Consider the following 24,441-nt stretch of genomic DNA (forward strand, 5'->3'; position numbering starts at 1 on the left):
CAGATTAAGTCTAGCCTTGGACTAAGAAGGAACTTCAATGGAGAATCTCAATTGAGCATGCTTTGTATTCCACAAGGCTTAATTTGTGTCCGGGAAACTGGTTCCTTTAGGTTGCTAACTGAAGTCTTTAGAATAGCCCATGGTGAGAGGTGGCGAGAGAATGTACCTGCAGGTACGCTGGGAACATGTCCTCCAGTTTGCTCTTCTTCCTGCCTCGTCGTTTCTTGGCCTGCTCCCCCTCTCCCTCAGCTGGCTTAGTCTCCGGGGGGCCATCTATAGGTGTGTCTGGGTGGGGCCCTGTCAACAAACAACACGTGTCATTTCAGATGTTCAGAATGCCAATTTTGAAAGCAGTTGAGTTGAATTATATTAAAACATTTTGTTTTGGGTTGCAAATAAATCACACATCGACACAATGTACATTTGAAACCCGGAGGATGAGACATGAAAGCACATGAACAATAATTTAATTCCGCAGTGATCCTGAAAAGGTTTATTATATTCTTTTGACAAAATGTCTAAGAATTTGACCTCTCTCGAACAGATCCGAGTATTTCAGTGTTTGACCAGTACAATGGCAGCAGGTGGCTGTTGTAACTTGTAACTTGCCTTCCTCTAGGGCTGGTTTCTCTCCCGTCCGTCCATCTGTAGTAATTGTCCCGTCTCCAGCCAGATGAGACAGATGGGGGAACAGACCTTTCTTCATCCGCGTGTGACACTTCCTCTGGCGCACCATGAAGCCACCGATCCCTGCGGGAAATATAAACGTTTATTTGAATGTGACCGTCATAGAGCGGTGACAAAATACATGCTCTCACTACAGGGGTCTGTTGGACAGACCTGGGTTCTAATAGTATCTGTTTCCTTTCAAATACTTTCCGTGTCTGATTGAGTCTGTCTGGAGTGCCAGACCTGCACTTTTAGGACTATTCTATTAGTCCCATTGCACCAGGCAAGCTCAATCAAGCGGGGCTAAAGCGTTGCAAAAGAAACAAATAGTATTTTAACCAATATGTCTAGTTAGAGTGCCCTCTGACCTGGTCTGTAGGGTTTCCTCTTCCTCTTCTTCCCCTCGTCAGTCTCCTCTACTCCTCCTTTGAGGAGGCCCTCCTCCATCCCCTCACCACCTCCTTCTGCTCCCAGCTCTCTGTCTGGGCTCCCTGGAGGCTCCTGTTTTACACCAGGGGCTCCGGTCTCACATTCCATGGGCTCCCCACAGCCTGGAAAAATAGAGAGCGAGAGATCCATGGTCAATGCAGAGGAAGTGACAGACCGAAGTGGGTACACAAATACATGCATGAGATAAGGAATCACCTCTTGAAGAACAATAAATGTTAATCAATCAATTAAGAAGGTCCAATATGACCTTTCAAAACATATAAAAAAGGTCAACAAATATTTTCAAAAAACTCTTGATAGAGGGTGTTCAAAACACACATCTAGGATCAGTGTGCAACCCTAAATCTGAACCTGAAACCCATTAGGGGATAATGGCAAATCTGACCTTCGATCAGTGTCAAGGCACGGGGCAATTTCATCCTCCTCCTATAGAAACCCTGGACACTTAGAGAAACAAAACAGCAGAAAGTCCACCCACCTTTTCCCTCGTCCCCGTCTCCCTCGCCGTCTCGTAGCTCAATGCCGTCATGTCCTCCGTCGCCACACAGCATATCCAGGCGGGAACGGCGCTGCCGTCTCTTGTGTAGGGGAGACATAGAAATGCTACGCAGCAGGGACATGCCCGTCTCGGTCAGCCACACTCCCTCCAACCGGTAGAACTGACGCTCTGGGTGGGACAGGGAGGAGCGAGGGTTGATGACTGATAAAACTACACAAACATTTGATGAGTGAGAGCTATTTCTACTAAAAAAACAACAATTACATGGAAATAAAAATGTGACGATTGTTAAAACTACAAGAGGTCGGTGTAAGGCACCTTGGGAGGTGAGAAAACGTCATGTGTACTTACAAACAAACAGTTAAAAAGAGAGAAAACCAACCTGGTTCTTTTATCTTCATGGCTGTCATGTAGGTCGTATCCACTGTTACTGCAGACAATCCGAGGGGGAAGTTGTGAGAATTACAGAACACATTTCATGTCGTCACCGTTTTCACTTTCTTCTAATCAAATGGACTGGTTTTAGGTTGATAGGCTTACCTATGGGTTTGGGGACGTAGGGAGTACAGGAGGTGCAGGCAAAGCCCTCATCAGAAGCTTGCTCCACCTCGTCCTCAGTGTACAGACTCTCACACACCGCGTGCACCCATCTACATGGAGAGAAACACATGATGAAAGAGATACCTCTCTTTCTGGACAAAGCATTACATGGTACAACCATAACAGTAGAACGGGGGTCCCTAAAGGATATGTCTTGGGTCCTCTTCTCTTTAGCCTAATATACATACATACATACATAGTTGAAGTCGGAAGTTTACATACATTTAGGTAGGAGTCATTAAAACTCCTTTTTCAATGACTCCACAAATTTCTTGTTAACAAACTAAAGTTTTGGCAAGTCGGTTAGGACATCTACTTTGTGCTTGACACAAGTAATTTTTCCAACAATTGTTTACAGACAGAATATTTCACTTATAATTCACTCTATCACAATACCAGTGGGTCAGAAGTTTACATGCACTAAGCTGACTGTGCTTTTAAACAGCTTGGAAAACTCCAGAAAATGATGTCATGCTTTTAGAAGCTTCTGATAGGCTAATTGACATCATTTGAGTCATTGGAGGTGTACCCTGTGGATATATTTCAAGGCCTACCTTCAAACTCAGTGCCTCTTTGCTTGACATTATATGAAAATCTAAATAAATCAGCCAAGACCTCAGAAACAAAATTCTAGACCTCCACAAGTCTAGATCATCCTTGGGAGAAATTTCCAAACGCCTGAAGGTACCACGTTCATCTGTACAAACAATAGTACGCAAGTATAAACACCATGGGACCACGCAGCCGTCATACCGCTCAGGAAGGAGACACGTTCTGTCTCATAGAGATGAACTTACTTTGGTTGCAAAATTGCAAATCAATCCCAGAACAGCAGCAAAGGACCATGTGAAGATGCTGGAGGAAACAGGTACAAAAGTATCTATATCCACAGTAAAACGAGTCCTATATCGACATAACCTGAAAGGCCGCTCAGCAAGAAAGAAGCCACTGCTCCAAAACCACCATAAAAAAGCCAGACTACGGTTTGTAACTGCACATGGTGACAAAGATCATACTTTTTGGAGAAATGTCCTCTGGTCTGATGAAACAAAAATAGAACTGTTTGGCCATAATGACCATCGTTATGTTTGGAGGAAAAAGGGGGAGGTTTGCAAGCCGAAGAACACCATCCCAACCGTGAAGCACGGGGGTGGCAGCATCATGATGTGGGGGTACTTTGCTGCAGGAGGGACTGGTGCACTTCAAAATAGATGGCATCACGTGGAAGGAAAATTAAGTGGATATATTGAAACAAATCTCAAGACATCAGTCAGGAAGTTAAAGCTTGGTTGCAAATGGGTCTTCCAAATGGACAATGACCCCAAGCATACTTCCAAAGTTGTGGCAAAATGGCTTAAGGACAACAAAGTCAAGGTATTGGAGTGGCCATCACAAAGCCCTGACCTCATCCCATAGAAAATGTGTGGGCAGAACTGAAAAAGCATGTGTGAGCAAGGAGGCCTAAAACCTGACTCAATTACACCAGCTTTGTCTGGAGGAATAGGCCAAAATTCACCCAACTTATTGTGGGAAGCGTTTGGAAGGCTACCTGAAATGTTTGACCCAAGTTAAACAATTTAAAGGCAATGCTACCTCATACTAATTGAGTGTATGTAAACTTCTGACCCACTGGGAATGTGATGAAAGAAATCAAAGCTGAAATAAATCGTTCTCTCTACTATTATTCTGACATTTCACATTCTTAAAATAAAGTGGTGATCCTAACTGACCTAAAACGGAATTTTTACTAGGATTAAATGTCAGGAATTGTGAAAAACTGAGTTTAAATGCATTTGGCTAAGGTGTATGTAAACCTCCGACTTCAATTGTACATACAAACATACAGTTGAAGTCGGAAGTTTACATACACCTTATAAGTGAAATAATCTGTCTAAACAATTGTTGAAAATTTTACTTGTGTCATGCACAATGTAGATGTCCTAACCGACTTGACAAAACTTTAGTTTGTTAATTAATAACAAGAAATTTGTGGAGTGGTTGAAAAACGAGTTTTAATGACTCCAACCTAAGTGTATGTAAACTTCCGACTTCAACTGTGTCTTTAGCTATTTTCTACATTGTAGAATAGTGAAGACATCAAATCTATGAAATAACACACATGGAATCATGTAGTAACCATTTGTTAAACAAATATATTAGATATTCTTCAAAGTAGCCACCTTTCGCCTTGATGACAGCTTTGCATTCTCTCAACCAGCTCCATGAATTAGTCACCTGGAATGCATTTCAATTAACAGGTGTGCCTTGTTAAAAGTTCATTTGTGGAATTTCTTTCCTTCTTAATGCGTTTGGGCCAATCAGTTGTGTTGTGACAAGGTAGGGGTGAAAGACAGAAGAAGCCCTATTTGGTAAAAGACCAAGTCAATATTATAGCAAGAACAGCTCAAATAAACAAAGAAAAACACCAGTCCATCATCACTTTAAGACATGAAGGTCAGTCAATCTGGAAAATTTCAAGAACTTTCTTCAAGTGCAGTTGCAAAAGCCATCAAACTGTTAAGTTCATGTTTTAAGTATCCCTACATTTCTGTTATTACGGGGCTATCACTCAGTCAAGAGTGCGCATGCGCAGGAAGTCTAGTGGTTGTTGGACCTAGCCTCGAGTGTGATGGCTACTTGTATTGTGTTCATATAGTATAGTAAACTTTGTTAAACTGGAACTTTGTCGTTGTGTCATTTCGAGTTAACATTGGTAGCAGAAGATGGCTTCTAACTACAACGTGCCACCTCGCTTCGACGAGAAGAGGTCGTACGAAAGTTGGAAAAATGAACTGGGAATCTGGATACGCGTTACTAATCTGGAGGCGAAAAAGCAAGCACTTGCGGTGGTATTATCGCTCGAGGGAAGAGCGAGAGATACAGCACTGGAAATATCCGTTGAGGATTTGAACAAGGATGACGGTATGGGAACTTTGATCACAGCACTGGATTCTGTATTTCTCAAAGAAGAGAAAGACCGTGCCTACGAGGCATATTCAAACTTTGACAGTGTTACGAAAGATTTTTCGGTTGCAATGGCGGACTACATCATTGATTTCGAACAATAGGTACAATAGAATGCGCAAGTACGACATGGTTCTCCCAGATGCAGTGTTAGCGTTCAAGTTACTAGATACTGCTTGTCTAGATGGTAGGGAGAAACAGTTGGCTTTGACTGCTTGTACTGTGCTGACTTTTGCATCTATGAAGTCGGCACTAAAAAGAATATTTGGTGAGAAGACGTCTGTCGCGCCAATAACAGATGGAATGCAAGCGAGTGACGCAGCATATTACACCGAGCAGCACAGAAAAGGCGCCAACAAGTCACGTTCTCAAGACAACCAGAAGAGGGCGCCATTTCCAGGCACAAATCCAATGGACAAAAATGGAAGGAGATCAAAATGTGCTATTTGTCAAAGCACTTACCATTGGGTTAAAGACTGTCCTCATAAAAAGGAACAAGTTAAACTAACAGAGGAAAATGTAAACACAGAGATAGAGCAGTGTAACATTACACTGTTTTCAAATGAATCTGCTTTTGATACTGAGATTTTTATAGTTGAATCCTTAGGATCTGCTGTGATTGATACTGCATGTACACGGACAGTGTGTGGTGCAAAATGGCTTGATAGCTATGTCAGTGAACTAAATATGAAAGAAGTACAAAATATGATTGACACACCAAGCAACAGAGCTTTCAAATTTGGAGATGGGAGAATTGTCCATTCTACCAAGAGAGTTAAGATACCAGCAAAAATTGGTCAGACTAAGTGTCAGATTGAAACAGAGGTGGTCCCTACAGATATCCCCTTACTATTAAGCAAAGCTTCCCTCAAGAAGGCAGGGGCTGTGCTAGACATAAAAAATGACCAGGCAGTGATGTTTAAACAACCAGTGACTCTTGAACTTACTACCTCAGGCCACTATTGTGTAAACATTTTAGACAAAGACATCACACAGACTCCATGCAAAAATGAGATTCTGACTGACACAGAGAACATGACCACTAAAGAAAAACACAAAGTATTGTTAAAGCTTTACAAACAGTTTGGACATGATACAGTTGACAGACTTCAGAAGTTACTCAGCAGTTCAGGGAATAATGATGATGAGAAGTACGAAACTGGAAACAAAGTGTACTACAAACGAGTTGACTGTCAAGAGTGGAAAGGACCGGGAGTAGTCATTGGTCAAGATGGTGTGGTGATATTTGTGAGGCACGGAGGCATGACTGTCAGGGTGCATCACTCAAGATTGCGGAAAGTAAATGATCAACAAGATAGAGGGGCTGTTGCTGAGAATCAGTCTCCTAATGAAAATGACAAAAAGGCCACAGTAACAGACACAAACCTACCAGATGTCGCATCCAATGATATGGACACAAACTGACACAGGAAATGGAGCAGAGACCTTCAACCATGCCACAGGTAATACTGTTGAGCGTTCAAATGAGGAAAACATTCAACAGCCACATGTGTTAAGAGAACATGGTTGTTCCAATCTGAAAACTGGACAAACTGTTAAATACACGGACAGAGAAAGTGGTATTCCACATACAGGAACCGTAATTGGACGAGCAGGAAATGCAAGACACAAGAGCTGGTACAACTTGCAGTACTCTGAACCAGCTACACTTTCTGGTACAACAGGGTCAGCTGACCTGTCACTTGTAGATAATATCAGAATTGAACCAATGGAAAATCGAGAAGAACAGCATGACATTCAAAATGATGATGTACTTGAAACAAAGGATGTGTCATTTGACTCAGCTAAGCTAGATGAGCTCAGTAATTGGAGGAAAAATGGAGTGTTCGAGGAAGTCAAAGACATTGGCCAAAAGTGTGTCTCAACAAGGTGGGTGTGTACCCTTAAAGAATCCTTAACTGGAATAGTGCCCAAAGCACGTCTAGTGGCTAGAGGTTTTGAGGAGCTGGCTGCTAAAGAACTCCCAAAAGACTCACCGACATGCACCTCAGAGTCACTCAGATTGCTGATGTCAGTGATCTGCCAGAAAAAATGGAAACTTAATTCCATAGACATCAAATCTGGATTTTTGCAGGGAACAGAGCTGTCAAGGGACATTTACATCCGACCTCCGCCTGAAGCTAAAAGCGAAGTAACACTGTGGAAACCAAAGAAGTGTGTGTATGGACTGGCAGATGGATCACTCTACTGGTACAACAAAGTCAAGGCAACAATGCTGAATACAGGTGGAAAAATGTCACAAGTGGATCCTGCAGTCTTCTATTGGCTTGATCAAGACTGCAATGTGACTGGAGTACTTGCCTGTCATGTTGATGACTTTATCTGGGGTGGCTCACAGACCTTTGCTTCAACTGTGATTCCACACCTCAAAGCTGTTTTCTAGGCTGGCCGTGAGGAGCATGATCATTTTTGTTATGTTGGCATAGAGTTTATTACAGTTGATGGAAAAATACTGATGCAACAGGAGAGCTATATCAAGAATCTTCAACCTATCCACATGGATTCTTCAAGAGCCGTACAAAGGAATTCCCCTCTGTGGAATTGAAGCTGGTCAATTGAGGTCAAAGATAGGACAAATTTTATGGGCTGCGAGTAGACCTGGTTTGATGGTTGCAACTTGGCATCTAACACAAAACACGCCACTGTACAAACCATTCATGAGGCAAACAAAGTTGTTCGTAAACTGAAATCACAAAAAGTGACTTTAAAGTTTCAGCATGTTGGAAAAGATGACTCTTTGAAACTAGTTGTCTTCGGTGATGCTTCGCTAGGTTAACACTGGTGGGACAAAACGGCACTTTCTACCTGTAGTTTGTGTCACTGTCAACTACTCATTAGTTGATGCTGTGAAGTCAACCAAGTCTGTCAGAGAAAAGACTTTGAGATTAGCAGCATCAAGGAACTTATTCAAGCACAGAGAATCCAGCGGATTCTGTGGTCAACCACAAAGGAACACCTTGCTGACTGTCTGACTAAAAAAGGAGCATCCGGTCTTGTGCTCCTACAGGCTCTCAGTAATGGAAAGTGGCAGCTTGAGTAATACAAATAAAAACTGTCACACAACCCATTTGTAATGGGGATCTTGAACAATACTTGGACATTTAATTATGTTGTTGATGTTTTATTTGTCTTTAAAGAAAAGGGGGAGATTGTTAAGTTCATGTTTTAAGTATCCCTATATTTCTGTTATTACGGGGCTATCACTCAGTCAAGAGTGCGCATGCGCAGGAAGTCTGGTGGTTGTTGGACCTAGCCTTGAGTGTAATGGCTACTTGTATTGTGTTCATATAGTATAGTAAACTTTGTTAAACTGGAACTTTGTCGTTGTGTCATTTCGAGTTAACACAAACACTATGATGAAACTGGATAAGTTCATTAGAGTTACCAGCCTCAAAAATTGTATCCCAAATAAATGCTTCACAGAGTTCAAGTAACAGACACATCTCAATATCAACTAGTAACAGACACATCTCAACATCAACTGTTCAGAGACTGCGTGAATCAGGCCTTCATGGTCAAATTGCTGCAAAGAAACCACTACTAAAGGACACCAATAACAAGAAGATACTTCCTTGGGCCAAGAAACACAAGCAATGGACATTAGACCGGTGGAAATCTGTCCTTTGGTCTGATGAGTCCAAATTTGAGATTTTTGGTTCCAACCACCGTGTCTTTGTGGGGCGCAGAGTAGGTGCACGGATGATCTCCGCATGTGTGGTTCCCACAGTGAAGCATGGAGGAGGTGGTATGATGATTTAATTAGAATTCAAGGCAACCTTAAACAGCATGGCTATACCACAGCATTCTGCAGCGAAATGCCATCCCATCTGGTTTACGCTTAGAGGGACTATCATTTGTTTTTCAACACGACCCAACACATGACCCAACACACCTCCAGGCTGTGTAAGGGCTATTTGACCAAGAAGGAGGGTTATGGACTGCTGCATCAGATGACCTGGCCTCCACAATCACCCAACCTCAACCCAACTGAGATGGTTTGGAATAAGTTGGACCATAGAGTGAAGGAAAAGCAGCCAACAATTGCTCAGCATATGTGGGAACTTCTTCAAGACTGTTGGAAAAGCATTCCAGGTGAAGCTGGTTGAGAGAATGCCAAGAGCTGTTATCAAGGCAAAGTATGGCTACTTTGAAGAATCTCAAATAAAAATATATATTTTGATTTGTTTAACAATTTTATGGTTACTAAATGATTCCATGTGTTATTTCCTAGTTTTGATGTCTTCACTATTATTCTACAATGTAGAAAATAGTAAAAAATAAAGAAAAATCCTTGAATGAGTAGGTATCCAAACTTCTGACAGGTAGTGTACTAGTATCTTTATCTCAACAACCTTCCAGATATCTGTATGTATGTTTGTGTAGTTGTAATGAGTGGTACCCACCTGTCACAGTGTTGGCACTGCAGCAGCAGCTCTTCCTCCATGAAGTTCTCCCTGCAGACAGGGCAGGTGACCAGGCTGGCACAGGGGCCACAGTGGGTGTAGTTGTTCTGCCACTCACAGTGGAACCCCGGGCTGCTGGCACCACACTGCATACAGCTCACACACCTACACAGGGAACAGACAACAGGGACAATGAGCAATCAGGTTCAAGTACACTACCAAAATGTTCAAAATGGTGGTGAAATTCTTGTTGCTGGTTGTTCGTGAAAACGTATAAGTTCAGATGTAACCGAGAAACAGAAAGTAAAAAGACAGACATTGAGCCTTTAAAGTTAGGCTTCGGGACTTTTTTTGTGTGTGTGTGCATACTATGCAGATTCTGGTGAAGTGATTTTACACTTTAACCTTATTCAGACCCAAAAACATGACATCACGGTGAAAGATTTGCTGTCGTTGCTTCTTTATGGGTATATTTGAAGAAAGAGAGCTGGGATAAATTTTTACCATTTGCATTTCCATCCCCCCTTGGGTACAGTGTGTAGGGGTGGGTCCAGGCAGTAGGTGTGGTAGCTGACGTCACAGTCGTCACACAGCAGCAGGCGGGCCGGGTCCGAGGCCTTGCCGCACACCTCACACACGATACATTCCAGACAACGCCAGCCCTTACGCAGCATCATCTTAGTCATCTGCAGGAGGAAGGAGAAGAGGGGATACAGTGTAAAAAAAAGAAAAATACAAAATAAACATTTAACAGTTCACGTTTGATTTCTGAAAATGGCATCAAGATGAAGCCAGAGGCATGTGTGTTGTAACTCTTGAACCTTTGTTTTATTTCTTTACAGTGGCCTATTGCAAAGCATCTGCGAAAGGAGCGCTACGTAATATTATTAGGAAGACTAGCTGTATAAAGATGTTATAAAGAAGTTGCTTACTTTGCTGTTCACACAGTATGGATGGTAACACTGTGCACACTGAGCACATGCCAACAGCTGCCCCTCCACACCCTTCCCAAAACTGCCACACACCACACACATGTCCTGATCGAGAGAGAGAGAGAGAGAGAGAGGGGAGGTAAAAGAGAGAAGGGGAAAACACAGACAGCTTAGGTTACAGTGAAGATGCTTAAAAATGTCTAAGATTGTCTGACATGGTACATGCCAAAGGGGAACTGGAAAAATATCAAACTGAAAAGCATGAGACCAGAGTTACCTGAAGCAGGACGAATTTATCGGTGTTGGAGAAGAGCACCACCGTGTTCTGCATAGCCTCATCTTCCTCCCCCTCCTCCTCCTCCTTACTCAGTCCAGTGTCTGCTGCTGTCATGCTCAGCTGGGATAAGCAATAACACATAGAGAGCCAATCACATTCTGATATCAAGTGATCTGTATCGAATGAACGTTAGACAGAGATCAAGTTCCAAACATTCTAGAGTTCTGTGACAAATTGCCGCTGTGGGTTGTGTCTATGGTAAGGTTCAATGTCGACATTTGATGACATAATGAAGTGAGTGAGTGAGCGAGTTAGTGAATAAATTACATTTGAATGTTTCGGTGTCGTCGATCGGTTTTACTCACCAGGAAGGCGTCGATGCAGGAGGCCATGGCTTTGAGGCGGTTCCTTCCACCACGGCCCCTCCCACCGCCACCACCGCGAGGGCGCCGCTTCCCCGGGAAACTGCTGCTGCCCCGCCCCTGAAAAGACCAACACCAACCGTGTCAGTACCTCATCACATACAATAACTGACAGGTTTTAGAACTGATGAATAAGACCACTGCATCTAGCCATTGGCCAACATAACACAGAACATTTGGCAGAGACAGTTTTGTAACCTCAACGTCATTGTGAAATGGGCCTATCATAACAAAATCCCTATGACAGAGTTAGACTTTTGAATGAGTGTTGATTGTCTATGGACACCGACTTGTTACTGGACCATACCTGTTTGACCCGGGAGCGTCCCGGAGAGCCTCTCCTCTTCTTCTCCCCGTCTGGTTTGAGGGGGTCAAAGGGCAGCGAGTCGTCCGTCTCAGTGAGCAGGGAGTCGGAACGCGAGCGTCCGGTGGGCATCAGGCTAAGCTCCATGGACAGCTGTCAAATCAAAATCGAGCTTTATTCAAAGTGCGTTTAAAATCGCAAAACACACTAAACAGTAAAACAATAAAATGACAGTAAAAGCAAACGAGAAGCAGTAAAAGGGATGAAAATAGAAACATAAAACTCCATGGATGTCTAAAACAACAAAATGACTGATTAAAAGGGCACTCTGCGGTTGCTACATCCATTTCTTTGACTGGATGGTGAGTCCTTGTATCCATAGCTCTGTCCATGAATTTGAGAGGTTACATTTCTCCAACCCCTCAGCTTTTTACCAAAACAGTAGCAGGGTGACACTTTGTTTTTGATTGAACTGCAGATTTCCCTTTTAAAAAAGGCCAAGCTAAAAAGGTGAGGTTTTAAACGTGATTTATAAACGTCAATGTGTCTGCCCCCAGTACCTGTGCGTCAGGCTCTGCCTCAGCCTCGTTCTCGGCCGGGGAGCCTAGGAAGCCAGAGCTGCTCTCGTCCCCGTGACTCTGGTGGCTCTGGTTGGACATCTCATCCAGGAGGAGTTGATCAGGCTTCGTCTCCTCCTGCTCCTCCGTGGGGTCCTGGGGCTCCTGCTTGATCTTGACCCTTCTGTGATGACTATGATGACCCTCTCCGTCTGCCTCCTTCCCCTGCTGCTCCTCCTCCTCTTCTTCTACAAACTCCTCCTCCTCCTCCTCAGAGTGAGTCCCCCTGTCCTCCATGTCCACAGTAGAAGGAGCAGCCTCCTGTGTGTCGGCCTGTGGATCGGGAGGAATGGGAGACCCTGAGCGTTCCTCCTTTAGCCCGGCCTCATCTGTGTCCATGGAAACATGCTCCGCCTCTTGCATGGGAGGGGTCGGTGACTCTGGCGAGTCCCAAATGGATGGCTTGGTGGTAGACATGCCCTCACCGCTTATCTTCTCCTCCTCCTGTGTAGACTGCTGCTCTGTTGAGGGCTTGACCTCCTCCTCCCTCTCCTTCTCCTTTCTGTGGTCAGGGCCGAGCTGCACTACTGGTGCTGGTTCTGGTGACTGCGGTGGTTGCTGTTCTGGTGACTCCGGAGACTCAAGGACAGGGACATAGCTGACCTGGGGATGGGGCATCTGGTTGGAAGCATCCTCTGTTCTCTCTTCCGCAACAGCCACAGGTAAACTAGGAGCCTCCTGTTGTTCGGTTGTTTTACATTCTTCTGTAACCTCAGCCTGGACCATGGGCTGTTCTGTAGGGACTACCTCCGTTTCCAGCTGAGGCCCCGCCTCCATGGTGCTCTCAGTCGTTTCTACCACTTTAGCCTCCGTCCCTGTTGAAAAGAAAGTCAGCTTCACCACTCCCATCATGCACTCTGTGTACTACCATTTATCGCGCGCCGCAAAAAATTGGATGGCTTAGGTAAGAACGCGGGTAGAGTTTGTCGTGCCGCTCTTTCAGAGATGGAGCTAACTGTTAACTCTCCCCTTTTATCAAGTATAACATCAACAAAACACAGGCAAGTCAACCTACCCAGCTCCATGGGCACCTCCTCGTTCGTCTTGGTCTCCGCCTGTTCTATCGTCACCTCCTCAGACACGTCCGTCTGCCTTTCCATCGGAACTTCAGCTGCTGCGTCCGTCTGGATTGTCATCTCGGCAATGGTGTCCGTCCCTCCTTCTATCGTCACCTCAGACCCCGTCTCTGTGGGATGCATCTCCATTGTGTCCGTCTGTCCGTCAGTCTGTGTGACAGGGTCTGGGGCAGGCTCTCTGTCTCGGCAGAGCGAACAGATGCACTTTTCCTCAGGTGGCTCCGACGTAGAGGAGCACTCACTGTGCACCCACCTAGGTCGATGACAGAGGAATGGTCAAGAATGAACGAAGGTGGGACAAATTCTACATAAAAAGTTAGCAATGACTGCAGCTGTTCTTTAGGCTGAGGGTCTAGGCCGGGTTACTGTCTAATATTTTGTTAACTCGATGAAAAAGGCGTTCTAAATCGTTTCGATTGATTGATTTACTTATTGATTCCTTCTGAGGCGGTAGACTTACCTGTTGCAGGTGATACAACGCGGCAGAGTGACTGGTGGTTCCGAGGCTTTGCCGCAGACGCCACACGTGGAACTGCGGGTATGTTGGCAGCCCTCACACACGGCATAGTTGTCAAACCACTGGGCCGAGCCGGGCTGCGTCAGACCATTAGCACCACAGTCCGTACACACCCGACACCTCTGAGATGGGGGATACACCGCAGGAAATTAAAGAGGTTATTCACACAGGAAACACACAGTGATTATTTTCCGATACGTTCACCGAGAAAAGGTTATATTCTCGCATATTCATACTTTAACTGACAGAATTGTCATTAAAAAGCCTCCAAATAAACAGATGAATAACTTTAACTATTTACAGTAATATGTGTTTATTGTCAACACATGGGTAAGGGCTTCAATTATAGGGCAGTCTCCTTTCCTAACAGAGGAGACTACGGCAGGAGTAGCAATATCAGCTCCGGTTCAGCACACTCTTACTCTGCACTTCCATGTGTCGGAGGGAAGAGAGACCATGGCTGGCTGGAGACAGAAGGTGTGGTAGCCCTTATCACAGGCATCACATACTAACATCACAGAGTCTTCCCCTGGTTGCCTGGAAAATGAGAGAGAACGTGATTTGATTCAGTAACAGCTGTATGCATTGTTTCTAAGATGCAATAGACTAGAACAGCCCAGAGTGTTTTCCTGAAAAAGTCCCATGATCAGGGAAACCCCTGCCTCTACTAATTTGGAGCATGTGGGTAGATGGTTTCACAGTATCCCAGAGGGCACATCAATCCAGTGAACAAAAAAAAGAAGTGTATATGTAAAAAGAGAGCGATTTTTCCATTTCAAAAATGGATTACCCATTGGGACAGCAAGGAGACACTCACCTGCATGTCTGGCACACTTTACACTCTGGGCACTGCCACCCTGATCTCTGTATGGGCGTGGCGCTGATCTCCAGACAGGCGGCGTGGTAGTGCTGCCCACAGCCTGTACAGAACAGTAGGTCCAGCAGCTCCCCGGCAGAGTCACAGACGGCACACCGTGCCTCCTCACCCGCTGGAAGGCAGACAAACCATAGTTAGCCAACCAAATGATCAAGTGACCACACATACAGACACCAACCAAACGATCGAGTGACCAAATCACACACAAACACACACACACACATACTGTACCTCACAGTTACAGAGCATAACCTAATGATCGAGTTGGGGCTTTGGACCTCAACATTGGGAGGTGTCCTTACCCATCTCCTCAGCCTTGTCTATGTGCTCTGGACAGAGGAGAGCCAGCAGCTTCATGGACTGAAAGGAGCCGCTGGCAGCAGAGCAGGGGAAGTGGTAGAACCGTGAGCAGCCCTCAGCATGGCAGCGGATGGTAGCACCCAGACGCTTGCAATATTCACAGAGCTAAACAGCAGGTTCAGAGACAACGTTAAGGGTGAGACACTAGAGGGAAGAATTTGAGCTACAACAAAGAAATGTTAGAGGAGAGAATATAGAACCACAGCATTCAAATGAATTGTACTTCTTAATACTATTGAGAGTGCAGGTTTTTCCTTTCCTAAGAATTTCTGAAAACCATTACTGAAGGTGCCTGCAGGTTTAATGGCAGGTACATTCTATGTTACACTAAGCTGAACCCAGAACAGCCCAGAACCCTGCACAGCTTTGTATCAGTGTTCAGTGGAGTTCTTCTTTAAAACTTCTGGTCAGCAACAATTGTTAACATTATATAGCGAGTCCTGGAATCTATAAAGGCATTTGTCATGTGTCATCTACGAATGGTCAACTTACCCGCTGTGTCCCTGAGATGACGGCCTTGTCCACATTCTCCAGCTCTTCCTCAGCCTCCTCCGCCTGCTTCACCCCATCTGACCACAGCGCACACCAGTGATGCACCCAGCAACCCCCTGCTCAACACATTAACAATCAGATACTACACCTGTATGGTCTCTTGCTTCTGTTCTGATCAATAATTGGAATTTCTGTAAAATGCCTTATAATATGGGTTTGGAGATAGACTTACTATGTAAACTGCACTGCGTGTACAAGCTCCCCAGTGGGTAACATATTAGTAACACCCCCCACCTCTTTTTTAAGCCTCTATTTTCCTAATCCCACTGAGGTCAAAAGAACTCTACCTCAAGGAAGACCTGACCAAGAAAACAGTTTCAGTAAAACAAAATAAAAATGTGATGTGTGGAGTCCCACCTGTGTCCTCCAACTGTGCTGCCAGACAGGATGCGTCGGAGTTGGAGAATCCGATGGAAGAAAGGTCATCGTTCCCAGGCCCTGGCAGTGATGAAGCTGCGGGCTCAAGGGCCGACCGGGAGGAAGATGGCCCAAAATGTCGGAGTTCCCGTTGTCCATGCAAGCTGCGCTCCACGCAGTTACAGAGAGCACAAGCCCTCACGCTGCTCTCCCTGTGCAGAGAGACAGTGTCAGACTAATAACATGCAGGTAAGGGGATGCAAAAAAAGGAATAATGTGCAGGTCGACAAGAAGCAAAATGACTATAGCACTCACTTCAAACTTCAATACTTTTACATTCCATATTATACTTCAACATTAACAACTTAAATCCAGCAAAGCTTATTTGCGAGTACACCTCTGATTTCACATCTCCCATGTAATGCTGGGCAGTGCACTACGGCCCTCATGATCTGACGCGTTTCATCACCTCTTAGCAGACCAATGGGAGTCTACTCTAAAAATCTTTGTGGTGAATGTCATCTGGGTGTGTGACTGGTATTGGAATGTGCCGATAAATGTCATTTGAAATGTTGAAGAAAAAAAATGTCCAAAACATCTAAAAATGGACTTACACATGTGTGTTGGAAGTGGCAGCAGCAGTGTCCGACGTGTCCTCTGCAGCAGAAGGGGCCTCAGACTCCCCCTCTGAGGGGACTGGCTGCTCTGTAGGGGCGCTTTCATCAGCTGGGTGAGGAATCATAACATTAGTCCACATGTTTTTTTTATCAATGGATATTGCTTTTTAAAGTAAGTGGCATTCTGATAACCTTTGAGAAGAAGATTCCTATACAGGCTTCTGTATGAAAATCTATTACAAAAGAATGTGCAACGACAATTTCATTCTGGTATATCTATTGATTAATGTTCTAATAAATCAAATCGGCTCAATAACACCTACATTATAGAAGCTAGATTAGCATTTCTTGGAGAATAGTTGCAGAGGAAGTAATGAAACTGACATTATACATTTGTGAAGTCTTGAAATAAAACAAATGTGTGTAGTTGAAAATGATTCAAATTATCAACAACTACTATTTTCTGACCACAGCACATTTATCATTGTACCTGTCGGATCAGAGACATTTTCTTCGCAGTTTGATTTCGGCTTGTCCATCCCCTCTGCTGATCTCCTTGACAGAGACCTGAAACATAAACAAACAATAAAGTCACTGAATTATATTAGAGGCAAGCCACGTTATTATATACCAAAATAAACAATAACATTACATATGCACATGATTTACTACATATTCTTAAGCGGGAAAAACCAACAACTACCGGTTGTCACAGTTATGTTATCGGACTTCCAATCGCAAAATCGTGCGAGGCTCAATTTCCTTTTGTGCAGGGCAGAAGCCCGATATTTCACATTGTTGCAGTAGCTATAATAGCTAGATTATTAAATAGACAGCCGACGTCAGTTGGCTGTTTTGGCTATCTCATAACCTCAGACGACTGACAAATCCAAGAGAGACGTCTAAATATAACTAGTTAACGTTCGTAGGAAAATAACTGATTCAATACAAACCTTTAGTTATTTGCATTGGGATACAAAATGCATCATTTTGATACACGTCTTCGATTGACCGCGATCCAATCAATCGGAATGAATATGGCTGTTTATGTGCTCAAATGTAGTTGAAACCGCCAGCTACGTCGTTAACTGATAGCCCTCTTGCTAACCAAGTAGCTAGCTGGCTACCCGGGATTCGCAAACTATTTGCGTGAAAATAGCGTTTCGGTGACTAGCTAAATATATTATAAATGTTTGAAGACATTTCAATCTTTGTTTTGCAAGCAATACATAATCCAAACCCGCACAAGTCATGTATGAAAAAGAACAAAATATAGGAACTTAAAATGTTGTTTTCTTTAAATAAAACAACCCTAAACCGAGATACACAAAGAAAATACAACTTCCGTGTACATGACTTCCTGTTGCAACAGTGTCAATTTCGTGCTGAAGCCATACCACTGTGGAGCAGAGTTCCGCTAAAATTATACGGACTAAAGGTACAGTGAAAAAATATTACATTGTTGAGTAATCGATTTGTTAACCATGTAGACTACATTTTCCAATATGTAGCAATATGACATATTTAGTGAGAGTTGAAGCCACACAACTATGCCACCTCCAGTAATGGCTGCAGCCCAAATTAACCCAACAACAGTTAGTTTGTTTTCTGTAGTTGTGCCTTTGTTTATTGAAAAAGTATAGATATCAAACAATCACATAACGCTCAGCGCAAATGTGCATGTGCCAATTGAATCTCAGCAAGGAAACAGTCAGTGGTTGTATTTTATTGAAAAGGTATGGATTTAAAACAAAGAAAGGCACGCAACTACAGAGGACAAACATAGGTACATGGTTAGTGTTTTCATAATGTACATTTATTGATCTTGGGCGAATCAATGTAGTCAGAGCTGAATTTCACAAAGCCTGGTCTCTGCTCCACTCCGTTGGTGGAGTTCATCAGAAACTTCCTTCAACATTGCAGTTTAGTCAGCTAATTGGGCAGGAGTTAGCCTTGTGGTTAGAGCGTTGGACTAGTAACCGAAAGGTTGCAAGATCGAATCCCCGAGCTGACAAGGTAAAAATCTGTCCCACTGTTCCTAGGCCGTCATTGTAAATAAGAATTTGTTCTTAACTGACTTGCCTAGTTAAATAAAGGTAAAATAAAAATCATATCCATGTCCTAACCTTCTCTACTGTGAAGTGAACAACTAATCAAATGTACCTCGCCTCCACATAATTTATGTAATGTACAATTAATTGTATGTAGTGACGTGTGGCTTTGGAGTCATAGGAGGTTGGTGGCACCCTAATTGGGGAGGATGGGCTCATAGTAATGGCTGGAACGGAATAGCATAGAACTCAAACACATGGTTTCCATGTTGGTTTGATTTTTTTATTTTACCGTTATTTTACCAGGTAAGTTGACTGAGAACACGTTCTCATTTGCAGCAACGACCTGGGGAATAGTTACAGGGGAGAGGAGGGGGATGAATGAGCCAATTGTAAACTGGGGATTATTAGGTGACCATGATGGTTTGAGGGCCAGATTGGGAATTTAGCCAGGACACCGGGGTTAACACCCCTACTCTTACGATAAGTGCCATGGGATCTTTAATGACCTCAGAGAGTCAGGACACCCGTTTAACGTCCCATCCGAAAGACGGCACCCTACACAGGGCAGTGTCCCCAATCGCTGCCCTGGGGCATTGGGATATTTTTTAGACCAGAGGAAAGAGTGCCTCCTACTGGCCCTCCAACACCACTTCCAGCAGCATCTGGTCTCCCATCCAGGGACTGACCAGGACCAACCCTGCTTAGCTTCAGAAGCAAGCCAGCAGTGGTATGCAGGGTGGTATAGCGTACTACATTCCAGATATTATGAGCCGTCCTCTCTTCAGCAGCCTCCTGTGTTTGGCGTATCCCATTCATCAAGTTGTTTTACTATATTGGGTCTACTGTAAGACAAACTCACAAATCCCTGTGTTAGGGCTATACCTGTGTTTATTACAGCAAACCACAGTATTGCTCATTCCAGTGCAGCTGGTTGTGTTCAGAATCAGATCACAATTTGCACATCTTCTTGCAATGAAAATTAGGAAGATGGCTACAATTTGCACATCAACATGAAGTAGGCACATAACTTGCCAAGTACCTCAACTCCATGATAATTTCATCCACAGAGTTGAGCGTGCGCTATGCAGTTGATACTTCAAAACGTACATCTTAAACCCTTAGTGTGTACCTATGTCCTCTGTTGCACGCCTTTGTTAGCAGAAATCCATACATTGTAATAAAACAATCAAATACAACTACTGGCTGAGTCCTTGTTGAGATGCAATTGGCACATGCACATTCGCGTTGAGTTGTCATTTTAGATCAACAGCAATGAGGGGGAAAAGTCGGTGGTTGTATTTGATCAAGGTTTAATTAAAAAGTATGGATTTCAGCTAACAAAGAAAGCCACGCAACAGAGGACAAACATAGCTACACGGTAAAGGTTTAACAGGGTACATTTAAGTATCGACTACATAGCAAATCGAAGGAGTCAGAGGTTCATTTCAAAAACTAATCTGCGAGCAACTCTGTGGATGAAATCATCGTGGAGTTGAGGTAGCAAGTTACTTGGTAAGCACATATAACTAGTATATCAAATTGTATAATTGGAATAACGCAGAATGATTTGTGTTTTGCGGACTGGTCCATTTCCCTAAGAGACTGTTAGTGCTCTACTGCTACCTAATATACAGTATGGGATACAATAAGACGTATCTTGTATTGTGACTTTTGTAAAGGGTGGCCATGTAACTAGTTAGCGATTTTGTAACGAAGCCAATAACTAGCTAGAATATATCAGTGATCACTATGATTACTATAAACACAGAACTGAAAGCCACCGACAACGACACAGCTAAATTAGTTGATTACCTATTCCGTTTACAGCGTATTTCAGTCACTTATTAACGTTTAGAACGAAACTCGTGTAACACACCGAGCTAACTACTAGTAGCAAGTTAACCAGCTAACCTTAGCTTGTCTGAATGGACCCTGATTTATGACCTAGTTAGCTATTGCCAAACAATGACCCTGCCTAACGTTAGTTAACCAAGAATAACACACTTGAGTCCACTTGATAGGCAACTACTAGCTAAAATCAACAATTCATATTTCCAAAACAGCAACCCCAAAGGTTGTTTGAATTAACAGTTGGGTAAACTAGCTACATGATTAATGAACATAGCTGCTAACTAGGAAACAAGATAGGTCGCTTGCCAACTAACGTTACGGCACTGAGTTGACTAGCTACGCAGTTGAAATAATAAGGGTGGCCAACAGTTAACTAAACATAGCTAGCTATGTTTAGTTATCTTGCTAAGCATGTAACGTTAGCTAACTTAGGTTAGCAGAGGGTAAATTCAAGTCGTTTGCTAACTAGTCGAAGTAGCGGTAGTTATAGTTAGCGAATTTAGTCAGTGTAGTTAACGCGTTAGCAATTGGCCATCCTTAATCAACTAGTTAGCTAATGTTAGCATTAAAGGTCAGGGAAATGGATTCGTCAAATAGCTGTTAAGTTATTCAACCAAACAACTCACCTTACAATGTGATGGTTGTGTCTTCATACATCAGATTACAATCCATTTTGCAGCAGGCTACACAGTTAAATAGTTGATGCTTGTCTCATTTTACTTACCGGGCTAGCTAAAGCTACCCGGCTGGAGAAGGAGGTGAGTGGGGGAAGTGCACAGCGGGTGGTACGGCAGGCTGGATAACTAGCTTAGCTAGCTAGCTAGCCAGCCACGGTCGGAGCTGGAGAGGCAGAGTTGATACAGTTGCTAAAACGCTATGAAAATAATTCAACAAAAAGCAATGGTCGACAATTCTGCAATTGTAATCCTCCGGGAAAATGCACAATGAATATCGATGTTCCGAAACATAGGTGGAGAATGTTCAGTAGTTGATGCTAACTAAATTAGGTAACTGGCTAACGACACTAGCTAGCTTCAGCAGCTTGCTGGTCCGAAGATTACAGTAAATTTGCATCCGATATTCGATCCACAATTAGGCATTATCTCGATTTATTAGCTTGCTAAACTTTCAGGCAATACTTGAAACAATGTTTAAGACACTTGACGCCTTGAACGTTAGCTAGCTAGCTACTCTTGTCCGGATCACTTTCACTTAGACTTCATTGAACAAATCCACACGAGTGTGTTCCGTCAAGTGGCTAGCTAAATTAGCAGCTAGCAAGCTAATAACAACAACGTCAAACAAACATCTCAAGTCTGCAAGGGAGGACATTTGCATGCGCAACAACAAATTGCTGGCTGGAAAGCTAGCTAGGTTAGCTCAAAGCCAACAATATATCTAACTTTTTCAGGATTATAATATTTTAGTGGATAGTTTATCCTAATTTTACAATAGAAGTCGGTGTGTGGCAGGTTAGTAATGTGTTTAAAGGGCGTGGGACGAAATTTTGGAAGCCATTATTTTTACTCCATAATGTCAGATCATCTGACTGAGACCAATGTCAATTTTCTAAACACGAAGCAAAACTGCGCCTGGTCAATGTCCATGCACGTTGTGGGAAATGTATTGAAGACCACGTGAAACAATAATGGAATGTGATTGCTTTGGATATGTTGTAGAGTTGAGGAAGATACATTGGCTCATTGTCTGAGAGGTAATTGTATTCCACACATGCTATGCCTCTTTCTCTCACTGATACTCAGATTAAATCCTACTTCTCCAGGTAGGCTTCTTGCCTTGAATGATCCCTTCACTCCTCCCAGAGTCCCAGTATGCTACTGTCCCAATAGCACTGGCCTATAATGGCCTGCATCTACATGGTGATTCCTGTACCCTGGCCATGCACTACCATGCCCTTGTCCATGAACATGGCAACAATGTTCAGGATGGAGAAAGCTAATTCTGCCCCATTCACTTAGTTCCAAGTATGAATGATCAAGTGCTCTCTCACTGCAACTCCCTCTTGGCTAAAATTTACCTGCTTGGACCAATAAGTGTCTTCAGCCCATCCAGAATGCTTATTCTGGCCATTTGGTCCTTCCTCTACTGAGTTCTAGGTAGATAGGCATCACTGATTCCTCTTTTCTGGAGGTGTGCATCAAATTCAAGGCCCTGATGCTATATCTTGGTCTTCACAAACACACATACACTGAATGCAACAAACATGTCTCAACATTCACTCCTGAGTCCTGATACATGGGCTTTGTCACATGAAAGACAGGAACGTGTACATGTCCCACAGCCATTCACCATACTGAATTTTACCCAGATCATTCATTATGGAAAATGTCTGTCCATTTTGTTAATGAATATGCCTAAATCACTGCACTGCAGGCTGTCAAACGTTCTATTGAAAGACCTGCTATTCTCTCAGATCAGATGAACAGTTTGCTTGTTTTTTTTACCTTTATATAACTATGCAAGTTAGTTAAAAACAATCTCTTATTCTCAATGACGGCCGTTCTGCCCCTTGTTCAAAAACGACAGATCTTGTCAGCTCTGGGATTCGATCTTGCAACCTTTGGGTTACTAGTCCAATGCTCTAACCACTAGGCTAAACTGCCGCCTCGTTGTGAACTAACCATGTAATGGTTAGTTGGTTGTGCTGGTTTGGTTTTCATAACTAAAAAGCTGTTTTAAAATAGGCCTACTACTGGTGGCCTTGACTGGATTACCGAACTCCCATTCGGCTTTAGCAGGATTGGATTGGATTTTGGAAGGCCGGGACTGGTTGGGATTCTGTGATAATCTGTGACACTGTGCTGTGATTGGTCAACAATGGTAAAAGGTGGGTGGTATTATGTTATTGGGCTTCTCCCATTGGTCTGATTTGATCAGTCTGTGTGTTCCCATCTGCCCCTTCTATCTCTGCAAGGATAATCCCCTGGATAGAATACCTCCACAGCTGTCTGCTACCCAACGCTAACCAGAACAATGACATTCAGCTTGTTCCTTTTTATTTCGTTTCGTACGCCTTTTACCTCCCCCAACCCTATTACTCTATTCCTCTCTCTCGCTCTCTCTATGATTTCCAAAACAAACACCGCTCTCAACAGTTAGGCTATCCCTTCTTCTAGGTCCATCTTAATTAGAGTGCACTTATTGGGGATCCAGAATGAGGCTAAATGAGGATGGAGCTATGCAATTAAATTACTGCATTTTTTGTACATTTCTATTTTATTAATAACAAATTACTAGTGTAATTATGGCATTATTACACAGGTATAAGAGCAATAGCTAAAAAGACTGTAAAGTACATGTAATCCACAAGCATGATTTCAGGTCCTCCACAAGGGGGTGTCTTGACTTGTCTTGGGATATACACTGTGTGTGTGTGTGTGTGTGTGTGTGTGTGAGTGTGTGTGTGCGCGCACGCTGTGAGGATAAAGGAGCTGAGAAGAGAACATTTCAAGGTAAATAAATGAGACAAATAAGACAAGGGACTGGTTTGTTCATGGTACAAAGGAGAATAAAAAGTTGACTTAAATTAACCCACAACTCACTGGTACTACATGCGCTATTAACAAGCTGCACATACACTTGTAAAATACTTGGAGAATCGGAACATAGAGATTCCATTTCCCAGGAGCCAGGATGGAGAATATGATTAAGATAAACACACACAGAGAGAGAGAGAGGTCAGCATGGGAGAATATTAAGTCTGTCTGGGTTTCTTATTAACTACTGTCGACTACGCCAACAGTTCTGCTGGATGTCTGAGGTTTAACCCACTCTGCTACATTCAACAGGCACCAAGACATAGCTCCCACTGTAGTTCGGAATCTCCAAAAATGACTATAGGCCTTGGTCAGATTTCTCTAGTTTTTCATGTAGTCTCCGGTACATGTAATTTGTAACCCAAATCCTAGCAGAGGCGGAAAGATTTAACAGAGAATCTACATTCACAAGCAGGGTTATTGTTTTGCAGGGTTTACATTACAAAATAATACATGATTGTTTTG

At 43.3% G+C, this 24,441-nt stretch overlaps 1 protein-coding gene across 7 annotated transcripts in view; it reads right to left on the reverse strand.

Moving 5' to 3' along the window:
- The window catches only part of kmt2d (lysine (K)-specific methyltransferase 2D), a 50,198-nt gene extending 28,332 nt beyond the window's left edge, over positions 1-21,866 (reverse strand). For 3 of the 7 annotated variants that reach the window (XM_055931047.1, XM_055931050.1, XM_055931045.1), the window contains exons 1-23: positions 21,046-21,866; positions 17,005-17,081; positions 16,512-16,623; positions 15,898-16,109; positions 15,481-15,596; positions 14,931-15,093; positions 14,569-14,740; positions 14,174-14,288; positions 13,695-13,873; positions 13,174-13,487; positions 12,102-12,973; positions 11,545-11,694; positions 11,181-11,297; positions 10,816-10,935; positions 10,539-10,643; positions 10,111-10,292; positions 9,607-9,771; positions 2,159-2,268; positions 2,001-2,048; positions 1,598-1,786; positions 1,038-1,220; positions 610-750; positions 167-297 (exon numbers count right to left, since the gene is read on the reverse strand). In XM_055931047.1, the coding sequence (XP_055787022.1) occupies positions 167-297; positions 610-750; positions 1,038-1,220; positions 1,598-1,786; positions 2,001-2,048; positions 2,159-2,268; positions 9,607-9,771; positions 10,111-10,292; positions 10,539-10,643; positions 10,816-10,935; positions 11,181-11,297; positions 11,545-11,694; positions 12,102-12,973; positions 13,174-13,487; positions 13,695-13,873; positions 14,174-14,288; positions 14,569-14,740; positions 14,931-15,093; positions 15,481-15,596; positions 15,898-16,109; positions 16,512-16,623; positions 17,005-17,053 (3,945 nt within the window). In that variant the 5' untranslated portion in view covers positions 17,054-17,081; positions 21,046-21,866. Of the gene's footprint in view, positions 1-166; positions 298-609; positions 751-1,037; positions 1,221-1,597; positions 1,787-2,000; positions 2,049-2,158; positions 2,269-9,606; positions 9,772-10,110; positions 10,293-10,538; positions 10,644-10,815; positions 10,936-11,180; positions 11,298-11,544; positions 11,695-12,101; positions 12,974-13,173; positions 13,488-13,694; positions 13,874-14,173; positions 14,289-14,568; positions 14,741-14,930; positions 15,094-15,480; positions 15,597-15,897; positions 16,110-16,511; positions 16,624-17,004; positions 17,082-17,467; positions 17,862-21,045 lie in introns of those variants that run through there. The other 4 variants (XM_055931051.1, XM_055931049.1, XM_055931048.1 and 1 more) reach the window with 3 other exon arrangements.
- Between the last annotated feature and the right edge of the window lie 2,575 nt (positions 21,867-24,441).

Source organism: Salvelinus fontinalis, chromosome 8 (assembly GCF_029448725.1).
Source record: "Salvelinus fontinalis isolate EN_2023a chromosome 8, ASM2944872v1, whole genome shotgun sequence".
Lineage (NCBI taxonomy): Eukaryota > Metazoa > Chordata > Actinopteri > Salmoniformes > Salmonidae > Salvelinus > Salvelinus fontinalis.